At 41.0% G+C, this 17,990-nt stretch overlaps 1 protein-coding gene across 1 annotated transcript in view; it reads left to right on the top strand.

The window, feature by feature from the left end:
- Positions 1 to 17,990, top strand: part of SLC10A7 (solute carrier family 10 member 7) — a 168,316-nt gene that overhangs the window by 138,477 nt on the left and 11,849 nt on the right. Inside the window, exons 8-10 of the mRNA XM_056855521.1 lie at positions 1,933 to 2,098; positions 5,975 to 6,026; positions 7,514 to 7,587. Of these exons, the coding sequence (XP_056711499.1) occupies positions 1,933 to 2,098; positions 5,975 to 6,026; positions 7,514 to 7,587 (292 nt within the window). The remainder of the gene's footprint in view (positions 1 to 1,932; positions 2,099 to 5,974; positions 6,027 to 7,513; positions 7,588 to 17,990) is intronic.

The following is a 17,990-nucleotide window of genomic DNA, read 5'->3' as shown; positions in this document are numbered from 1 at the left end:
GGTTGGGGTATTAAAAGTCACTTGGAATTTAGCCTGGAAGCTGTTGGTAACCTGTATAGATAATTTAAAAATGGTGTTGTGTGTGTGTAAAGTGCCATCAAGTCGCAGCCGACTTATGGCAACCCCTTTTGGGGTTTTCATAGCAAGAGACTAACAGAGGTGGTTTGCCAGTGCCTTCCTCTGCACAGCAACCCTGGTATTCGTTGGTGGTCTCCCATCCAAATACTAACCAGGGCTGACCCTGCTTAGCTTCTGAGATCTGACGAGATAAGGCTAACCTGGGCCATCCAGGTCATGCCCTATTAACAACTCCAGATAGCAGAAAGCAGTTTTCTACATTAGTTATAATTTCTGAAGTGTCTTCAATGAAAGCTCAGTATATGGTGCTTTATATTTATCAGAGCACTGAAAAAGACAGTGCCCGACTCCTTTGCCTCCAAAATAGGCTGCTGGTGGTGAATCAGCAGGAGCTGAGGGGACTTTCCAGCTGTGAATCTGATACCTCAGGAGGAGTGTGATCCCATTAAGAACAGGCATGTTCCCTAGATACAGATGCCAACTGAAGAAGTGCCCTGTCCTTTTAATAGAGGCTTAATGTGATGTTATTTACCAAGAGGATGCTGTGAAAAGCTTCAACTGTTCATTTCCACATGGTAAAGCTCTGTTAAAGGGAGTGGACCCTTTTCTGCAGAATTGTTGACAACCATATATACAGATCCATCGAGACTGCACGCCATCAGCATCTCCCCCTGTTGGATTAAGCTTCAGTTTATTCATCCTCATCCAGCCCATTACTGACTTCAGGCAGGCATTCGTGGAGGACATAACTTGTTGCACACGATGGCAGTAAGAGAGAAATCTGGATGTCATCATCATACTAGAGACACAACACATCCCAAATCCCAAAATCTCCTCACCCAACAGTTTTATGGAGATATTAAACAGTATAGGAGATTTTAAAGGCACCCGAAGATCCCTGCAGGATAATTCCCACAGAGAAGAGAAACAGTCTCCTAGCACTGCCTTGTGGAAGCCACAGGGTAGGAGTAGAGTCACTGCAACTCAGTAGCCTCATCTATCAACCCATGTAAATGGTTCAAACATAGCTGCTAAATGTTATAAGGATCTGTCCTGTCTTCTTTCTGAAAGAACCCTAATGTTATATTTACTCTCTTTCTTAAAAGAAGGGGGAAACTGATTAAATAAGTACATTTTCAAATTCTGGAATTTGAAAAAGTTGCACTAAGCACTGTAGGCTTACTCATCCCCTTCTTGTGTTAATTCTGGTGTTCTGAACGCATGTAAGTGGCATTTGTCTTTGGATTTACAAAAAAACCTCTAGATCTTCAGACTCTGAATTATTTAAACTCCCACAACACATGCACTTTTGCTTTTCAAGCATGAGTTATAATTTAATTAAAAACTTCTGGTGCATCGCTAGCTATTTAAATATTTAAATGTTCCATGGATCACTTTCGATTATCTGCTCACATGAAATTCCTGAAGATGTCAGATTTTTAAGATTCCCAAAGTTACACTTGGAATTGTCTGTTGATGCAAAGGGGACTGTGATAATTACATACATCCATTAGTATCAGCAGAGGAGGAAAACTTTGGGGAGGCTTAATGGGCATGTCTCAGTGACAGCTAGCAAAGAACATTTGGCATGATTAAGGATAGATTTGAATGTACTTGAAAATATACTCTCATTATGGACGCCCAGTGGAAGTTGCACTACAAATGTTAAATTCCCCAGAAGAAGAGTTATGTGGCAGGGAAGCTTTGAAATCCGCTGTGGCCGTCATCCAAATTATTCTCTTCTCTTTACGTCTTTCCGCTGTCAGATTCGTTTTGTGATGCCCAACTTGGCTCCCTGGGTATGTTGAAAAGAGGCAACCTGTTGATTTCCTTTTTTTGCTTCGTGTGTTTCAGATTGTCCGAAGATACATCAAGGAATGGCTGGAGAGGAAGAAGCCTCCATTTGGTGCTATCAGCAGCTGCGTGCTCCTGATGATCATCTACACAACGTTCTGCGATACTTTCTCCAATCCAAATATTGACCTTGATAAGTTTAGCCTCATTGTCATAGTTTTCATAAGTAAGTTCCCAATGTTGTTGTTTTTAATCACCCACTTTTAACAGCTGGGCCCTGAGCTAAGGAAGTGATGTGCTTCTGGGCAAGAGGTTTGGGTTCATGGTGGCTTTCCACAGTTATACTGTGGGTTAAAGGGACTAGGAAAGGAGGTGATGTGAAAGACCTCTGCCTGAGACCCTGGAGAGCCGCTGCCGGTCAGAGTAGACAATACTGACTTTGATGGACCAAGGGTCTGATTCAGTATAAGGCAGCTTCATGTGAGTTAGATCCAATCAGGTTTTTTTTATTCAATTTCATCCTCAGCTTTTTTTGTTCAATTTCATCCAGTTCTCTTATTTGCTACTTCCTCATCCTACATGGCTTTTGGTCATGCATGTCCCTCAATCCCTAGCATAGCCTATTTGGATCATCACAGGAGACCCCCTCCTCTCTTTTCCACCATTGGAAATGCTGGTTGAATCCAGCCCTGTGAGTTCCTTTGTATCACGTGCAGTAGACAGTTGTGCCTTAGCAACACAGTACAATTTGGGACTGCAGATGCATTTTAGAAATATGAAATAGTTAGCGCTTTATTTTCTAATGTCAAACTAAGATTCAGTAGATCGAGCCTCAACAGAATAGATTCTATTAAGGTGTATGTTTCTTTTAGAAATTATATATTCTTTGAAGAGCTATCCTACTTGTTTGTTCTCAACAGTAGTCTTCCTATGTTCATTTGTTGCGTTAATGCTCCACTAGATTTTTGTTTAAAATATTTCTATCCTGCCCCTCAAATACAGTTAGTTTCCGCAACATTTGAGAAAGAAAGTGAAAAATATATAATACGGGGGAAATACGTTTGTAAAAATAAATATAAACACATCAAACCTGGCAATGGACCCCCCCATAAGTATTAATTCAGCATTTAAGCGTTGAAAACCAGCAAAAATCTAAGAAATAAAATTGTAAAGGGTCAGGAGAATGAAGGGCAGAAAACTAACTTTAAAAAGGCAGTAAGCAGTGTGAGTCAGGATTTAGTGAATAACAAAAAAATTAAGAAAAGAAAGCTAATCAGGTAATAAAATCATAGAAACCAAGAGAGCCTAGGAAAGACAGCCTACAGGAATGTTTGTGTTTCATACCGTGAGTCACCATTTAGTAATCTCTTAGCTTTCATGGCCAACATATAACATATAAAGGACCAGATCTTAAGATCTTGAAGAATGATGGCCTTATTGTAGGAGGTGCTGGCCAAGCCTTACAGCAGTCACACAATCCTAACATTATTGCAGTTGGTTGCCCAATACTAGAACATACTTGCAGAGACAGAAGTGGCAGCTACCATGCTGTCAATTAACACACACACACAATATTCTCGTTAAGAGTGCTCAAACTACACTATTGGAGCACTGAGAAGACAGTTCCATCACCATCTGCATCATGCAACACCACCTTGTGTTTGTGCTGCTGCAGTTACCATCTTCGTTAGCACTGGGCTGCCAAAATGTAGGCCTTCCTTTCAGGACCTTCCTCCTAAAAAGAATCCAAACCTACAAATGAAGGGAAAAATTTGGAAGCCAATTTTGATCTGTGTATGCAGAGGGGTGAGTGAGAATATTCTCCTGTGACCTTCTCAGCCTACACTAGTTGATATTTAGACAAGCTGCAACGGGTCCAGAGGAGGGCAACAAAGATGGTGAGGGGTCTGGAAACCAAGTCCTATGAGGAAAGGTTGAAGGAGCTGGGCATGTTGAGCGTGAAGAGGAGAAGACTGAGAGGGGATATAATAACCATCTTCAAGTACTTGAAGGGCTGTCATATAGAGGATGGTGCCGAGTTGTTTTCTGTTGCTCCAGAAGGTCGGACCAGAACCAACGGGTTGAAATTAAAAGAGTTTCCATTTAGACATTAGGAAGAATTTTCTAACAGTTAGAGTGGTTCCTCAGTGGAACAGGCTTCCTCGGGAGATGGTAAGCTCTCCTTCCTTGGAGTTTTTTTAAGAAGAGGCTGGATGGCCATCTGTCAGCAATGCTGATCCCATGACCTTAGGCAGATCATGAGAGGGAGGGCACCTTGGCCATCTTCTGGGCATGGAGTATGGGTCACTGGGGGTGTGGGGGAGAGGTAGTTTGGAATTTCCTGCATTGTGCAGGGGGTTTGACTAGATGACCCTGGTGGTCCCTTCCAACTATATGATTCTATGGGAAAAAACAAATCTTGTTGGTTTTCCATCCCTAACCAGTTAACAGTAACGCTGAATATAATGTGTTGTAGAAATCAGCTTTGCAACTGCACCTGGTCTCTGTGGACAATATAGATCTCATGATCTTGAGTCTTTCACAACTACTAACGCCAAGAGTCTCAAGTTTCTCACTGGTGAATTATTTGTGGAACAGCTTTAGTGAAAGAGCTGCATGTTAAAATGTTTGCTGCTCCTGCTGCTGGGGGACATCTTTTGAATTTTCACTGAGAAGAAATAGGTGGATGAAATATCAGTAAAAGTAGATTGTGGCAGTTAAATGTGAAAACCAGAGCAAATGGAGAATTGAAAATATATTTTTCCAAACCGAAGGTGAATTCTTTAGTTGGTTGCAGCCTTTTTTGTTTTAATTTAAATTTTAGAAATGTGGAAACTGCTGTTCTGTAGTTAATTTAAATAATGTTCAGAGTAGCATCAGAGTTTTTACTTTGCATAATGCTGTATATAACCTTGTGATTCTTCAGAGAGCCAGCGTGGTATAGTGGTTGAGAGTAGCGGACTCTGATCTGGAGAACCAGGTTCGATTCCCCCCTACTTCACATGAAGCTTGCTGGTTGACCTTGGGCCAGTCACAGTTCTCTCAGAACTCTCTTAGCCTGACATGGAATGTTTAGGGAGAGAGGGGAAGTATGAATCAGATCAATACCCCTGCTATTGTACTGGTGAGGCAAGCCCAGCCCACCCTCATTCTTTTTTGCCAGCTCAGTATGGGGAATGTTATGGTATGAATTATTTTGATCTTGGTTGCCAGCAGCACATCGTTACACTTAAGAATATTTTCCAGCTCTTTCTTGGCTGCCCTTCCCAGTCTCAATCGCCATCTGATTTATTGATTCCAGACTTCCTTTTGATTGATGATGGAGCCAAGGAATAGAAAATCTTTCAGTTTCAATATTTTCATTGTCAGCCTTACCCTAGTAGTCATTACTTTTGTCTTTTTGATGTTCAGCTGTAATCCTGCTTTGGTACTTTCTGCTTTAACCTTCATCAGCAGTTATTTCAAGTCTTCACTATTTTCTGCCAGTAATGTGGTATTATCTGCATATCTCAAACTGTTAATGTTTCTTCCACCAATTTTCATTCCATCGTCATCTAAATCTAAACCAGCTTTCCTAATGATATGTTCTGCATATTGCTTGAAGAGATAGGGAGATAAAATACATCTTTGTCTGACACCTTTGCCAGTTGGAAACCATTGTGTTTTTCTATATTCTGTCCTAACAGTAGTCTCTTGTCCAGAGTACAGGTTGCACCTCAAAACAATCAGATGTTGTGGTACACCCATTTCTTTTAAAACCACCCATAATTTTTGATGATCCCTACAGTCAAAAGCTTTGCTGTAATCTATGAAACACAAGCTAATCTACCTCTCTCACAAGAGAAAATCAGCATTTTATAATGTATCATAGATACGACAATTGTTTTGTACTATGGTTGTGTTTTGTACTATGGTTGGTTAGGAAGGTCAGCTGCCTAATCTGTTACTTGCCTCAGAAACATAGACATTTGGGTCATTCTTGATTCATTATAAATACTTTATTCCCTATTGAGAGATGGATGCACATTTAAAATACATATTTGTAGGTGTCTTCATATGTTGCACATGAAATTAATGCTTTTCAAACTAACTTTTCTTTCAGTATTTTCTATTCAGTTGGGCTTCATGCTGTTAACGTTCTTTTTTTCTACAAGGTACGTAACCACAGTAGAACTGCTCTGTGTGACTGAACGGAAGTGTGGGCAGCAAAATGGAGGGGTGGTGGTCTGTTCTATGGTTTAGACTGAGCTCTCAAAATTTGTGCCTGGAGGTTAGTTGTAGTTTCCAGCAAACACTGAAGCTTGCAAAAAGCAACAGTTGTGGGTTTGCGGAAGACCTATTGCACTAGTTCTCCCTAGTATAAGAGAGGTGTGGGAAATCACCTGGAAAGATCAGCAGAGGTATTCCTTATCTGGCTACTGGTCTCCTCACCTGCAAGCTGAGAGGTAATGACTCAGAGGAGGAGGAAGAACGGTGAAAAAAGCATTTGCCACACAACTGGGAAAGAGTTCAATAAATAAGTCAGAAAGGAAAACAATATATTTGTTTACTGATTTCATTTATACCCCACGTTTTCATCCCAATGGGAACCCAAAGTGGCTTAAATTATTCTCCTCGCCCCCATTTTATCCTTACAAGAACCCTGCAATGTAAGTTAGTGTGTGACTGCCCGTTTGATCAAAGCAGTCCTAAATTGTGATTTTAAATTTTGGTTTTATTATTTTAACGTAATATGTTGTGTATATTTTATTAATATTATAAGCTGCCTTGAGTTCCATAAGGAAGAAAGGTGGCTAGTAAATATTATAAATAAAATAAATAAATAATGACAATAGAATTGTACATTTTGTTGATTCTGAAATTGCATATCATATACCCACACAACAAAATAAATATTTATATCAATGTCAACACTTAATTGTATTTGAGGATATTTACTGTTTGGAAGATTAGAGAAGTTTTTAAAAACTTAACATTGGATTGGTTCTAAAGTCTGGTTCCGGCACTGGGCCATTCTGAGTCTTGCATGCGCCCGCTACCATACCGGAAAACATTTGTGTGCTTTGAGCTGTGCATGGATGCCAGTGCAGGCATTCCTGTATACATGGGGAACCAGATGAAGTGCATATGATGCAGCCCCAGCTCTCGCTTTGGTTTCTCTACACAGTTTTGATGCCCCAGATGCCAGATCAGTTAATGACTGCTGAGAAAGGGGTTTGCAAACGGTTGCAGCCAGGCAGCATTCCAAAAGATAATATTGCAACTGGGCTCCACAGTGCTGCAGGCACTACTCTGTTCCTTTGAAAACTCAAGATTTGAAAAACGTTTAAAGTTGCATTAACCTGATGCTTTACATTTGTCAAAATGATCTGAGCTGGAATAAACTTGTGCTCCACGAGGATACATTTCGAACTTCTCGTTTTCCAAATACGAATTCATGCATGAAAGGCTGCCACAATTGAGGAACAGTACTGTTGGAAAGAACACTAGAAAGCTGCTAAGCGCCTGGGGGTAGAATTGTTTGCCATGAAAGCTGATCAAAGTGATTAAAGCAAACTTAGGGAGTACATAAAGTAGTACGTTTGATTAGTAAACCAACATTTGGCGGAAAAGACTTTGAACATTCTTATGTCCTTTCTAGGCAGAACTCTGGTTTCACAGCAGCGGACACAGTGGCTATTATTTTCTGTTCCACTCACAAATCTCTAACATTAGGTAAGTCCGTACAAGCAACTGAGTTGAGTTTTTGAATATCATCACACTGCTCCTTATTAGTTCACTTTGTTAGGAAAGTGGTCTGTTTTTTTTCTGTTATCATTTCAGCAATATGACAAGATGTAGTATAAAAGCCTTGCATTAATATTAGTACATTCATGAGAACGTTTTTGCAGTGGGCAAGTAAATGTTTTCTACAAGGAAGACAACACAGCCTCCTCCTTTGGGAATTCAGTAATTGTATTGCAGTGCCATTAATCTGTTCCTTCTTTACAGAAAGTGATCTGATTTTTTGTTTGTTTTTGATGTTCTGTTTCTCTAATCTAATATTGATAAAGTTTGTGGTTCATTTCAGATTATGTTCTGAGTTATTACAGCACAGTCAAACTGCAGAATTATTATAGCTCAAAACTGTAGTGCACAGAGCATTTGCAATATAAGAAACAGATCAGTGAAGACAGCAGTGTTTTATCAAATATCAGTGTATTTATCCCAAGAAGTCTCTGGACTCTGTGTTTATTCATTACAACTCAGTACTCAAAGATTGTCTTACTAGTCACTCAAAATTTCTCTTGCAATAACAGTTCAGGTAGATACTTACAATAAATTATTTAAGGAGCGGTTATAATTTTGATGGAAGGTCAGCGCTTAATGTTGTCGTTTGTGTTTCTGTGACATGTAGCAGGCAGAAAATGGGGAGTTTAATGTAAAGTTTCCAGATGTGTGTGTGTGTTTAAGTGCCGTCAAGTCGCTTCCGACTTACGGCGACCCTTTGAATCAAAGTCCTCCAAAATGTTCTATCTTTGATAGCTTCTAAAAAGTTTCCAGATACATGTGAGAAAAATCACAGTGACCACCATTAAATACTGCTGTTGCAGACAGAATTAGGTGTGCCCTTACACAAAGTATACATGAAATAGTCTGTAGGAAGGATAAAACATATTAATCTATCAGTGGTCTGGAGTTTAAACATACTGATGCACAGCTGCTGACGAAACGTCAGGAAAGAAAATACCAAGACCACGGCTACACAGCCCAGATAACCTACAAGAACCAATACTGATGCATGATTTGGCTTCCTTTTCATAGAATTATAGAGTTGGAAGGGACCGCCAGGGTCATCTAGACCGCCAGAGTCATCTAGGAAATTAACAACTAACGTCCACTCTCTTGGAAACAGAACTACCCAAAAGGGTGACATTGATGTGCCTTGTCAACCATGTTGCTTGCTTGCTTATTAGCTATCATGTCTATACCCCATGCTTCCTCCAAGCACCTTTCATTTCCCATGGAAACCCTGTGCTTAAGCTGAGGAAGGATGATTTAGCCAAGGCTACATTGTGAGCCAGAGGGCCAAAGTAGGTATTTCTCCACATCAAAATTAGCACTCTATCCACTGCGCTGCACATTGGCTTGGATCCCACCTAGATAAGGAAGAGGGCAATTTTGCCAATTTGCCCCCATGGGAGATTTCTGCTACCCTCCCAAGCTTTTCCTGGGGGTCCCCCATTTTGGAGGTCTTTCGGGTTTGCGGTAGGAGTGCTTGTGCCTGCAAAAATACTAGGCAGGATGCAAACAATTGTGTTTTCACCTCTGTTACCTGCATTGGGCATGTAGCTAAGCAATTGTCCATGTTATGAATCTGAGCCTCTGGCATGTTATATCCTCTCCCAGTTGTGGTGACACCTTATCGCCATATCCACTGAACTACAATGCAGGGTGCAGATTAGGAAAGCATGTTTGGCACTGTCATGCAGTTTATGAGCAACAAGGCATAATCAACTGTTCTGCATGGTTCCAGCAAGGTTGTGCATTGTGCAGCATTGTGCCTTTCTCAGTACAGTTCTGTGCAGATTTACTCCAGCCTAAGCCCATTGAAAGTTTAGGCTGGAATAACTCTGCATAGGATTGTATTATCAATATATCTGTGCAATCCAGGTGGGGGGGAGCCGCATAGGAGCCAGTGTGACCCTTACACTGTGCAAAGTGGCACATGCGCCAGTACAGGGCAACATACAGCAGGCCTCAGGTGTTGGGGGGGGGATGTTCCCAGGGGCCGAAACCCCTTTTGGCCTGGGAACACTCCTTCATGCTGCCACAGAGCTACACCAGCAAAATAGTTCCATGGAGTTTCATGGGGGGTATTGTATTTTGAGGCAGTATATTTGTGAATGTACTGGCCAGGAAGCCTCTCCGGAGGCCATGTGGCTGCACCGCTCCTGGCTGACAACTAACTACCCCCCCCCTTAGGAATGGGCTGCATGTGTCCTAAATGTTTTACTCTAGGCTGGGTTAACAAATAGAGCATTCAGTCACCACTGTCCCGTTTTCAGGGTTTGAGGGCAGCATTAATGTGAGGGGGCGACTCATACTGTTGTTTAGGCACTGTGCACAGTCCTACAGGTATGACGACACCTTCCCATTCCCAGCCTCTGCGAAGCATTGTACAGTCCTGCGCTGTCCTCTGGCTTGTCATCCCAAGGGACATTTTGTCATAGGAGCCACAACCTAAGAACATTTTGGCCGACTGGATCTAGCTCGCTTGCTAGAGGCACTTAGGCTACATTTGTGCAAGTTCCTGCTTTCAGGACAGTTAAGCTGCTCCATAGGATTCAGCTGTCAGTTAACTGATGCATAGCTGGTGTAAGGCCCTTGCTACTCAAAGGCGGGATTTTTGTCCCTCAGAGCATTGTAAAATTGTGAGACTGGAAAATCCCTCCCATGTGAAACACATCATGTGCTTTTCCTTCTTGATTTTTAGGATAATAGCTTAAATATTTTCTTGCATGTTCTTGATTTTGTTGATTACTTTTGAGTTTGGATTATTATGTATGGGCAGGTGGCTTTCTTTGTTATCTGAACTGTAGTGGTCTCTTGATTTCTGTTGATTTTTTTTAAATTCTTTTGCTTTTTCATTCTCCTTCATTGCTGAATATTGATTGTGTGTGTGAATGCTGTAGATGTTTAGTAGTTGTAGCGATGAGTGTATGTTGATGATAGTTTAAATTGTTGGTATAATTGAGATTTTATTATGGTGTAAGATGCTTTGGGATAGCTTTATAAATATTTTAAATGAATTAAAGGTAGGCTCAAGTCTGTACCATTTCTCCAATTGCTTGGAGAAATGACAAGACTATATATAGAAATAATTACATTTTCCTTGATAGTTTCAGGGCAGCACTGTCAGCTTTTTAAAACCATAGAATAAGCCAAATCACAGACTCTTTTCCCTTTTTTGTGCGTAAAAGGATTTTGTGTGTAACTGTTTACAGATCAATTAATTCTGACAGACACACTGCTCTGTGTTCAGAAATAATTTTTCCTGGGAACATGGAAATGGTAGTATTCTTCTGTCACCTCTCTTAAGTAATAAATTTGGTATAGGTTGTAAGTGTATACTTCTTCCTTGTCTTGAGATTCAGGTTCCTTTTTCTACCTGACAGTTCTCTGTCTTTAATTCTTTATAAATTTGATTATCCGCTTCTGTAAATGATCTAGTCCTTACGATTTGCAGTTAAAGCACAAACTATTTTGGTGATTGGTATAATGCCATTCTGTTTGCAATGTGTTCATTATAGCAGCTAGCAAAAACAACAACAACCCATACCCTTCACTACATTCATATAATTCTCTTCAAGCTATTTGCACACACAAAAAGGGGAAATAAATAGGAGTAGTAGATGATTGCTTGGGATACTGCATTCCCATCTCTGTATACAATATGAATATGTTACTGTTGGCAACGTCTTGTGAATATAATGCAGCTATCACATGTTGTAGCCCTTCATGAGAAAGATTTCAATGTGCTTCTACTGAACTTGATTTGATTTACTTAATACTGAGCATCCCAACAATTGGGGAGAGGGTAAATTCAATGATAATTCTGCTAAGATCTAGGACAGGGATCCCCAAACTTTTTTAACCTACAGGCACCTTTGGAATTCTGACACGGTGTGGTGGGCGCAGCCACAAAATGGCCACCACATAATGGCTGCTGCAGAAGGCAGAGCCAGCTACAAAATGATTGCTGCAGTTTACGTTCAGTCACACAGTGAAGATCCTTGTGCTGTGGTAGCAGCTGCTGCCAAAGCAGCATTTTTTAAAAAATCTGCACAGCCAATTAGATCTCCAACAGGCAATCAGAACCTGTACTAGGCAAAAGCCCCACCCGTCCCTGCCCACTTTCTAAAAATACTTGGCGGGCACCAGAAATGGTGTCAGCAGGCACTGTGGTTTAACGCTGTGCGGGGATAAATCTCTGATTAGTCATTACCATATGATGAGACATATGTTCCTACCAAAGAATGGTTGCTGGAATACGTTGTTAGGTAAAGGTAAAGGTCCCCTGTGCAAGCACCGGGTCATTCTTGACCCATGGGGTGATGTCACATCCCAACATTTTCTAGGCAGACTTTGTTTATGGAGTGGTTTGCCAGTGTCTTCCCCAGTCATCTTGCCTTTATCCCCAGCAAGCTGGGTACTCATTTTACCGACCTCGGAAGGATGGAAGGCTGAGTCAGCCTTGAGCCGGCTACCTGAAACCAACTTCCATTGGGATCAAACTCAGGTCATGAGCAGAGCTTTGGACTGCAATACTTCAGCTTACCACTGAGCCACGGGGCTCCTTCACATTGTTAGGTAGAGGACAGTTTTTACATGAAAGCTCCAAGAGTAGGGCTTTATTATTTTAAATACTAGCTTTTTATTTCCAAACTTTGTCAAATAAAAATATTGGGTTACCCTAACCAAATATACTTAATAACATTACCAGTCTTACATCTTGCCTCATAAAATTTTCTTCAGTTGGATTAACTTAGGTTGCACACTTACTTTGGTATGAGACCCATTTCACTGAACATGTTTCCAAGAAAACATGCCTAGGATTGGACAACTATTGCGCTTTTCTGGGTTTGTGTGTCTGTTCCAAGTCACACAAAGGAAAGTACTCTGAACTAAGGGCTTCCATATAACAAAAACTAGCTTTCATCATAGAGTTCATCCAAACCAATGCGTGACAATTATGCCTGCTTTCAGACAAGCTCTTTTCCTGTGAATTTGGGTTTATTATCTGAGCTTCAGAGACGCTAATGTTAAATGGCAAGCAGTAGTAGTGTAATAGCTGGTAGGCTAAATTCCCAAACTGATTTCCATCCGAAGAAAAATATAACTTTTAAGAAGACTGTTTTTTTAATTTATTTACTTCATATGTCCCCGCCTTTCTTACTGAGACTTTAGGCGGATTACAGAGTTGTAAAAATCAATGCAATAAAGAGTATAAGAATAATAAGCCAATAAACTAGATAGCACAATTACAGAATGATGAAGGACAAACAGTATAATACTTTAAATAAAGAGTGTAGTGTAAATGGGGAGGAAATGAAAGCTGCCTAACAATTTCACAGGCAATTAGACTTAGACCCCTTTAGGCCTGCAAAACCTCTGGTGGGGCAGGGGATTCCCCCCCCCACAAGCGCCTGTTGCTCTTATTCCGCAATTCCTAGAGCTGCTTCTGTCACTTCCGGATAGCCCGCAATACTGCCCCCCCCAATCCTGCTGTCAGTTACCAGGCTCGGCCTATTAACCCTACTACTCATATAGCCAGTGCCCTCCCTGTTGAATTCCGTTTTCCCACATCAATGGGGTTGACCCTAACCCTAAAATGTAAACACACACAAAGATCTTGCAGCCCTTCTGTTGCTGGACACATTCCAGAGGACTGGACGGGCAGGTTCTCACGTACTGTGTTCCCTTTTCTTTCTGCATCCAACCTGCATTCCCACAACTTACCATGTTGTTCGAAATACCTGTGAAATGTAGCACGGGGCAGGCTCCTGCAGTTCAGCAGGGACAGTAAAAATCTTTGGTGAGCAAATGCAAGTGGACTGGGGCCTCCGGCAACATTGCAGTGATGTTTGTTATTTAAAGCCAATATGTTCTTGAATAATAATTCAGTGCATATAATACTAATACTAATACTAATACTAATAATATGTTCCCAAGGACAAATCTTTTCTTTCAGTGAAGTCAATGACACTTTTCCCCCTGTGAACTTCATAGAGAATAACAACTTGTCTCTTACAGTGTTCCACTGTCGTTTACCTGAGCAGGCACAAGAGATGCAAGCGAGCTCCCATTTAACACTCATGTTTGAATATTTAAGGGCACCAGTGAACTTCAGGGGCCTTCTTTTTAAGTCCGCTGTTGAGGATGGTTTTTATCTGGCTTCAAAACTCCAGTGCCAATAAGCAAACAAGAGCACTTAGAGGCCTCCTGGAACAAAAGCTGTCTTGCTTGGAGCTGAAACTGATTTTTCACATTCTGGCATGTGACGCCTCCACAGGGTGCTGTGTGTCTAATCCCTGGGGAGTGCGCATAGCGCCAGCAGAGGGAGGAGGAAAGATGACAGCTTTGAAGCTTTAGAAGTGGTAATCAGAGAAGCACGAGAAGGCATTTCTTGGAAGGCGCTTGTCCCACACCGTATTATGAAACCAGCTAATTCCCACATGCGGAGTGCTCAGGGGGCCATCTGCCACTTCCTAGGCTTGGATCCATGGAGAGGCTCTCCGTCAATGTTGAGACAAGCATGGTTCCCTCCCATATGTTGGCTTTTGGTCTATAGACCAAACAGTTGATATACCTGCGTTTCTTCAAGGATCAAGGCACGTGGGTTGAATTTGTAAGGATCAGTGATCCTTCCCTAAGCTGCCTGACAGAGATATTTTTTATTTAATGTCACCCATTTTGATCAGTGCCGTTCATAGACAAACACAAATCTTATTTGGTGGGATTTAAAACAAAAACAAGAATGCATCATTTCTGCCTGTGAACTCATTTTTATTTGTATTTCATTAAATAGGTAATTAGGGATATACACTCTCAAGTAGTGAAGATAAATGTGGTACCTGAGCATCCCCTCAGGCATTTTTGCTCTCATTTTGTTCTTTCTCTCCCTCCCTCTGTTTGCAACATACATGCATAGTACATGCAAGCACATGAAATGCAAGACATTTGATTCATGGCTTTTATTAGTGTATTTGCCACTGATTGATTAGTGCTTGGTATTAGTACTTCTTCTATTGATTGATTGCAGATGAAGTGACTATTTGACCTTTAATTATAAGCTTGGCTATTGAAAATGACATTGAGCTATGGCTTCACATAATCCATCTGGAAAGCCTGACATGATGTCATTCCCTGGAGTTAATTCTGGAGGAGAAGGGGGCCCTAGAAGAAGCGCCACAGCGATCGGGATGGTTCACCTCGAACAAGACTGCAGGGGCTGTTCTCGGTACTTGTGAGCAGCCCCAGCTTATTGGTGGAGTTAATTGTATATTTTGTAGAGAAGAAATTGCCTGCTACAAGTTGCCTATTCATAAAGGGTGCAGCAGACTCATCAGAAAGAATCCCACAAAAATTCAATTAGGTACCTTCAGTGTTTGACCAAACATCAGTTTATAAATACTGGCAATAAATTTTTTGAAGATTATTTATTGAACTTTGCACCACTGAAATCTATGAAACATGGAAAGCCTTAACTTTGGCTAGACTGGGCCGTCCGTTTTCTGTTTAAAACAATATTGTGGTTAAATACTGTGTCTTTCATGTTTCCTTGTCTAACGATAAGAGCTGCTGTCTGCTGAGTCTCAGCACAGGTGTGGATGTCAAGTGCATGTGATCAGCAAAGGATAAGTAATTGGTGCAATTTATAGAATCAGGGATTGATCCCAAGCTCTCTTTATTATCTCATTGATGCAATTGGTTTTTTGCCTCTGGAGTTCTAAAACTGATTGAATCTTGTGTGTTTGTCTTTTTGATCATGACATTATTATGTTTTTTTTTTTAAATTATGCTGAGTTTTTCCAGGTTAGATGACAAGATCTTACTATGTAAAAATACTTACAAAGCAATCGTTCCTAGCTTGAGTTAAGGAACTTTTCTGTAGAAATATTCAAATAAGTCTGTCCTCCTTAATAGTCCATTAGAGAAAAATAATAAGCATGAGGGGTTTAATGCATTTTACTAGGAGCAGCTAAAACGTCACAAATAAATTAGCAAGTTTTTGAGTCTCTTCTTTAAGCTAGGTGTTCAGTTAAGGGGAGGGGGAGAAAAATATGTTTCAAAGGATGAAGACAAAGCCTTAAATCTTCAATTTGTAATGGTCCAGATGAAGTTCTGTTCTCCCTTTGAAAATATTAACACCAAGAGTATTATGGATTTCTGTCCCTGTGGCTCTTGGTGTAGCTTGAAATGTTTGTACCTGGCAGGGCCTTTACTTAAGTTGTGTGACACCTCCTATATTCCATTTAAAATCTTAAGGAAGTTTGGGCTGTGGAGGATTGCCTTCTTTCCCTGAAGCATCTTTTTTCTTTTGCTCCCCTTTTCTCTCTTTTGTCTTTTTTATTGAACATCCAGACTAAAGAAGAGTTCTGTGGAATTCAAAAACTTTCTCACTCCCTTATGCTATTTTATTTGGAGCAGTTAAAATTGTTGCATTACTGTTGCTCTTGGGTAATCCCTTGCCAATTTCTCTTTTGTTCTTTTGGTCACGATTGTTCTTCGTGGCCCTCATTTGATGCTACTTAGCCATTTGCCAAAAATAAAACAGGTGAGTGATTCAAAAAGTTTGATTTCTCTCTTCTGTTATGAAATCATGTAGGTTTTAGCTTGTCGATTTCTATTTTGTGGTTCTGCCTACGTCCTATTCCTTATAGACTCACATATTTCATTGCTTGCTGGGGGTAAAGTGTAGATGACTGGGGAAGGCAATGGCAAACCCTAGTAAATGTCATGATGTGACGTCACCCCATGGGTCAGTAATGACCTGGTGCTTGCACAAGGGACGACCTTTACCTTTTATCAGTTTACCTGTCCATTGCCTAATGGGAAAAGGAAAAGAAAAGGAACTCATAATCTCAGAAGAAGAGTTGGCTTTTATATGCCAATTTTCTCTACCACTTAAGGAAGACTCAAACCAGCTTACAATCACCTTCTCTTTCCCTTCCTACAACAGACATCTTGTGAGGTAGTGGGGCTGAGAGAGCTCTAAGAGAGCTGTGACTAGACCAAGGTCACCCAGCTGGCTTCATATGTAGGAGTGGGGGAAACCAACCTGGTTCACCAGATTAGCCTCCACTGCTCATGTGGAGGAATGGGGAATCAAACAAAGTTCTCCAGATTAGAGTCCACCGCTCCAAACCACTGCTTTTAACCACTACAGCACACTGGCATGTTCATATGCGGTGCTGCCCTGTCTGAGTTGCTTAGGCAGCAGTGCCTTTTAGGGGTAGCAGTGATGCAGCACATGATCACTAAGCAATGCCCCTCAGATCCTTTGCAGTTACACACAAGATGCAGGAGTGTAGCTTTCATATCCCAGGTAGTTTTGCACAATCCAAGTGCTTCACTGCACCCTCCCTTGCTTTTGGTTCTGATCCTTGTAGTTGCTTCCAAACAAGCAATTTGACTCTCGGAATACCAGTTCCAATGTGCCTTCTCAAACTGATTATTTCCTATCCTGCTAGATTAATCACCATTATAACTACATTATAGCCGCAGTAACAGCATGTAGGTCCAGCCAGGACATAAATTGGAACATTTCTGTTCCATTACTTCAAAACATTATGGGAGACAGGAGATGTAGTTGATTAAGAAGGGTGGGTCATGTGTCCTGGTTTTCCAAAACGAGCATATGGGAGGATGCCTTTTAATTGGGCACATGAGCTTTGCATTTGACCTGGAATGCGGGCTCTCTGGATAAACTTTTGATGTGGGCAGGAAAGCCAGCACCAGAGTGCTTCCCCGATGCTCTCACTTCATCTCTGCCGTCTGCTTGCGGTAGGTTTTGAATTAATATTTAGAAAGCTTGCCTCCAGCGCTACTAAAATGTGCATCAGAGAACAACAGTTGTTTACTGTGTTTGAACTGAAGAATCTCACCCAGGAGATCACATTCGCTTGAAGTTTACATCTCTCAATCTCAACTTGCAGAAAGGGATCGATGAATAACAATTGTCATTTCAGAGTTGTACCTCTCCAATTATTTATTTGGCTGTGTGTCTTCCCAGATGTACACTTAATTGGATCAGACACTAAAAACCAGATTGCAGGTTTTCAGTGACAGCGGCAAGTTTGCACCTCTTTATAAATTTTCTCTTTCTCGCTCTCTTTAAAAAATCTCGTATTTAGATGTAAAGAGATAACACAAGAGACCCCCCCTGCCCACTCTCCTACTAGAAGTGCAGTTACAGTTAATTTATCTTCTCTTTAAAAATTGCAAATTATACCTAGCAGATTGTTGATCAGTCATCCATGGAGAGATCCAAGCTTGTCCACAACTCAAGATTCCTTTCTGCCAAGCTCGTATAGGCTACAGATGTCTCTTAGATACTGTCAAGAGCATTGAAG

Source organism: Euleptes europaea, chromosome 9, assembly GCF_029931775.1.
Source record: "Euleptes europaea isolate rEulEur1 chromosome 9, rEulEur1.hap1, whole genome shotgun sequence".
NCBI lineage: Eukaryota > Metazoa > Chordata > Lepidosauria > Squamata > Sphaerodactylidae > Euleptes > Euleptes europaea.
Note: the sequence above shows the minus strand (reverse complement) of the source record. Positions and strands in the feature narration are given on the sequence as shown.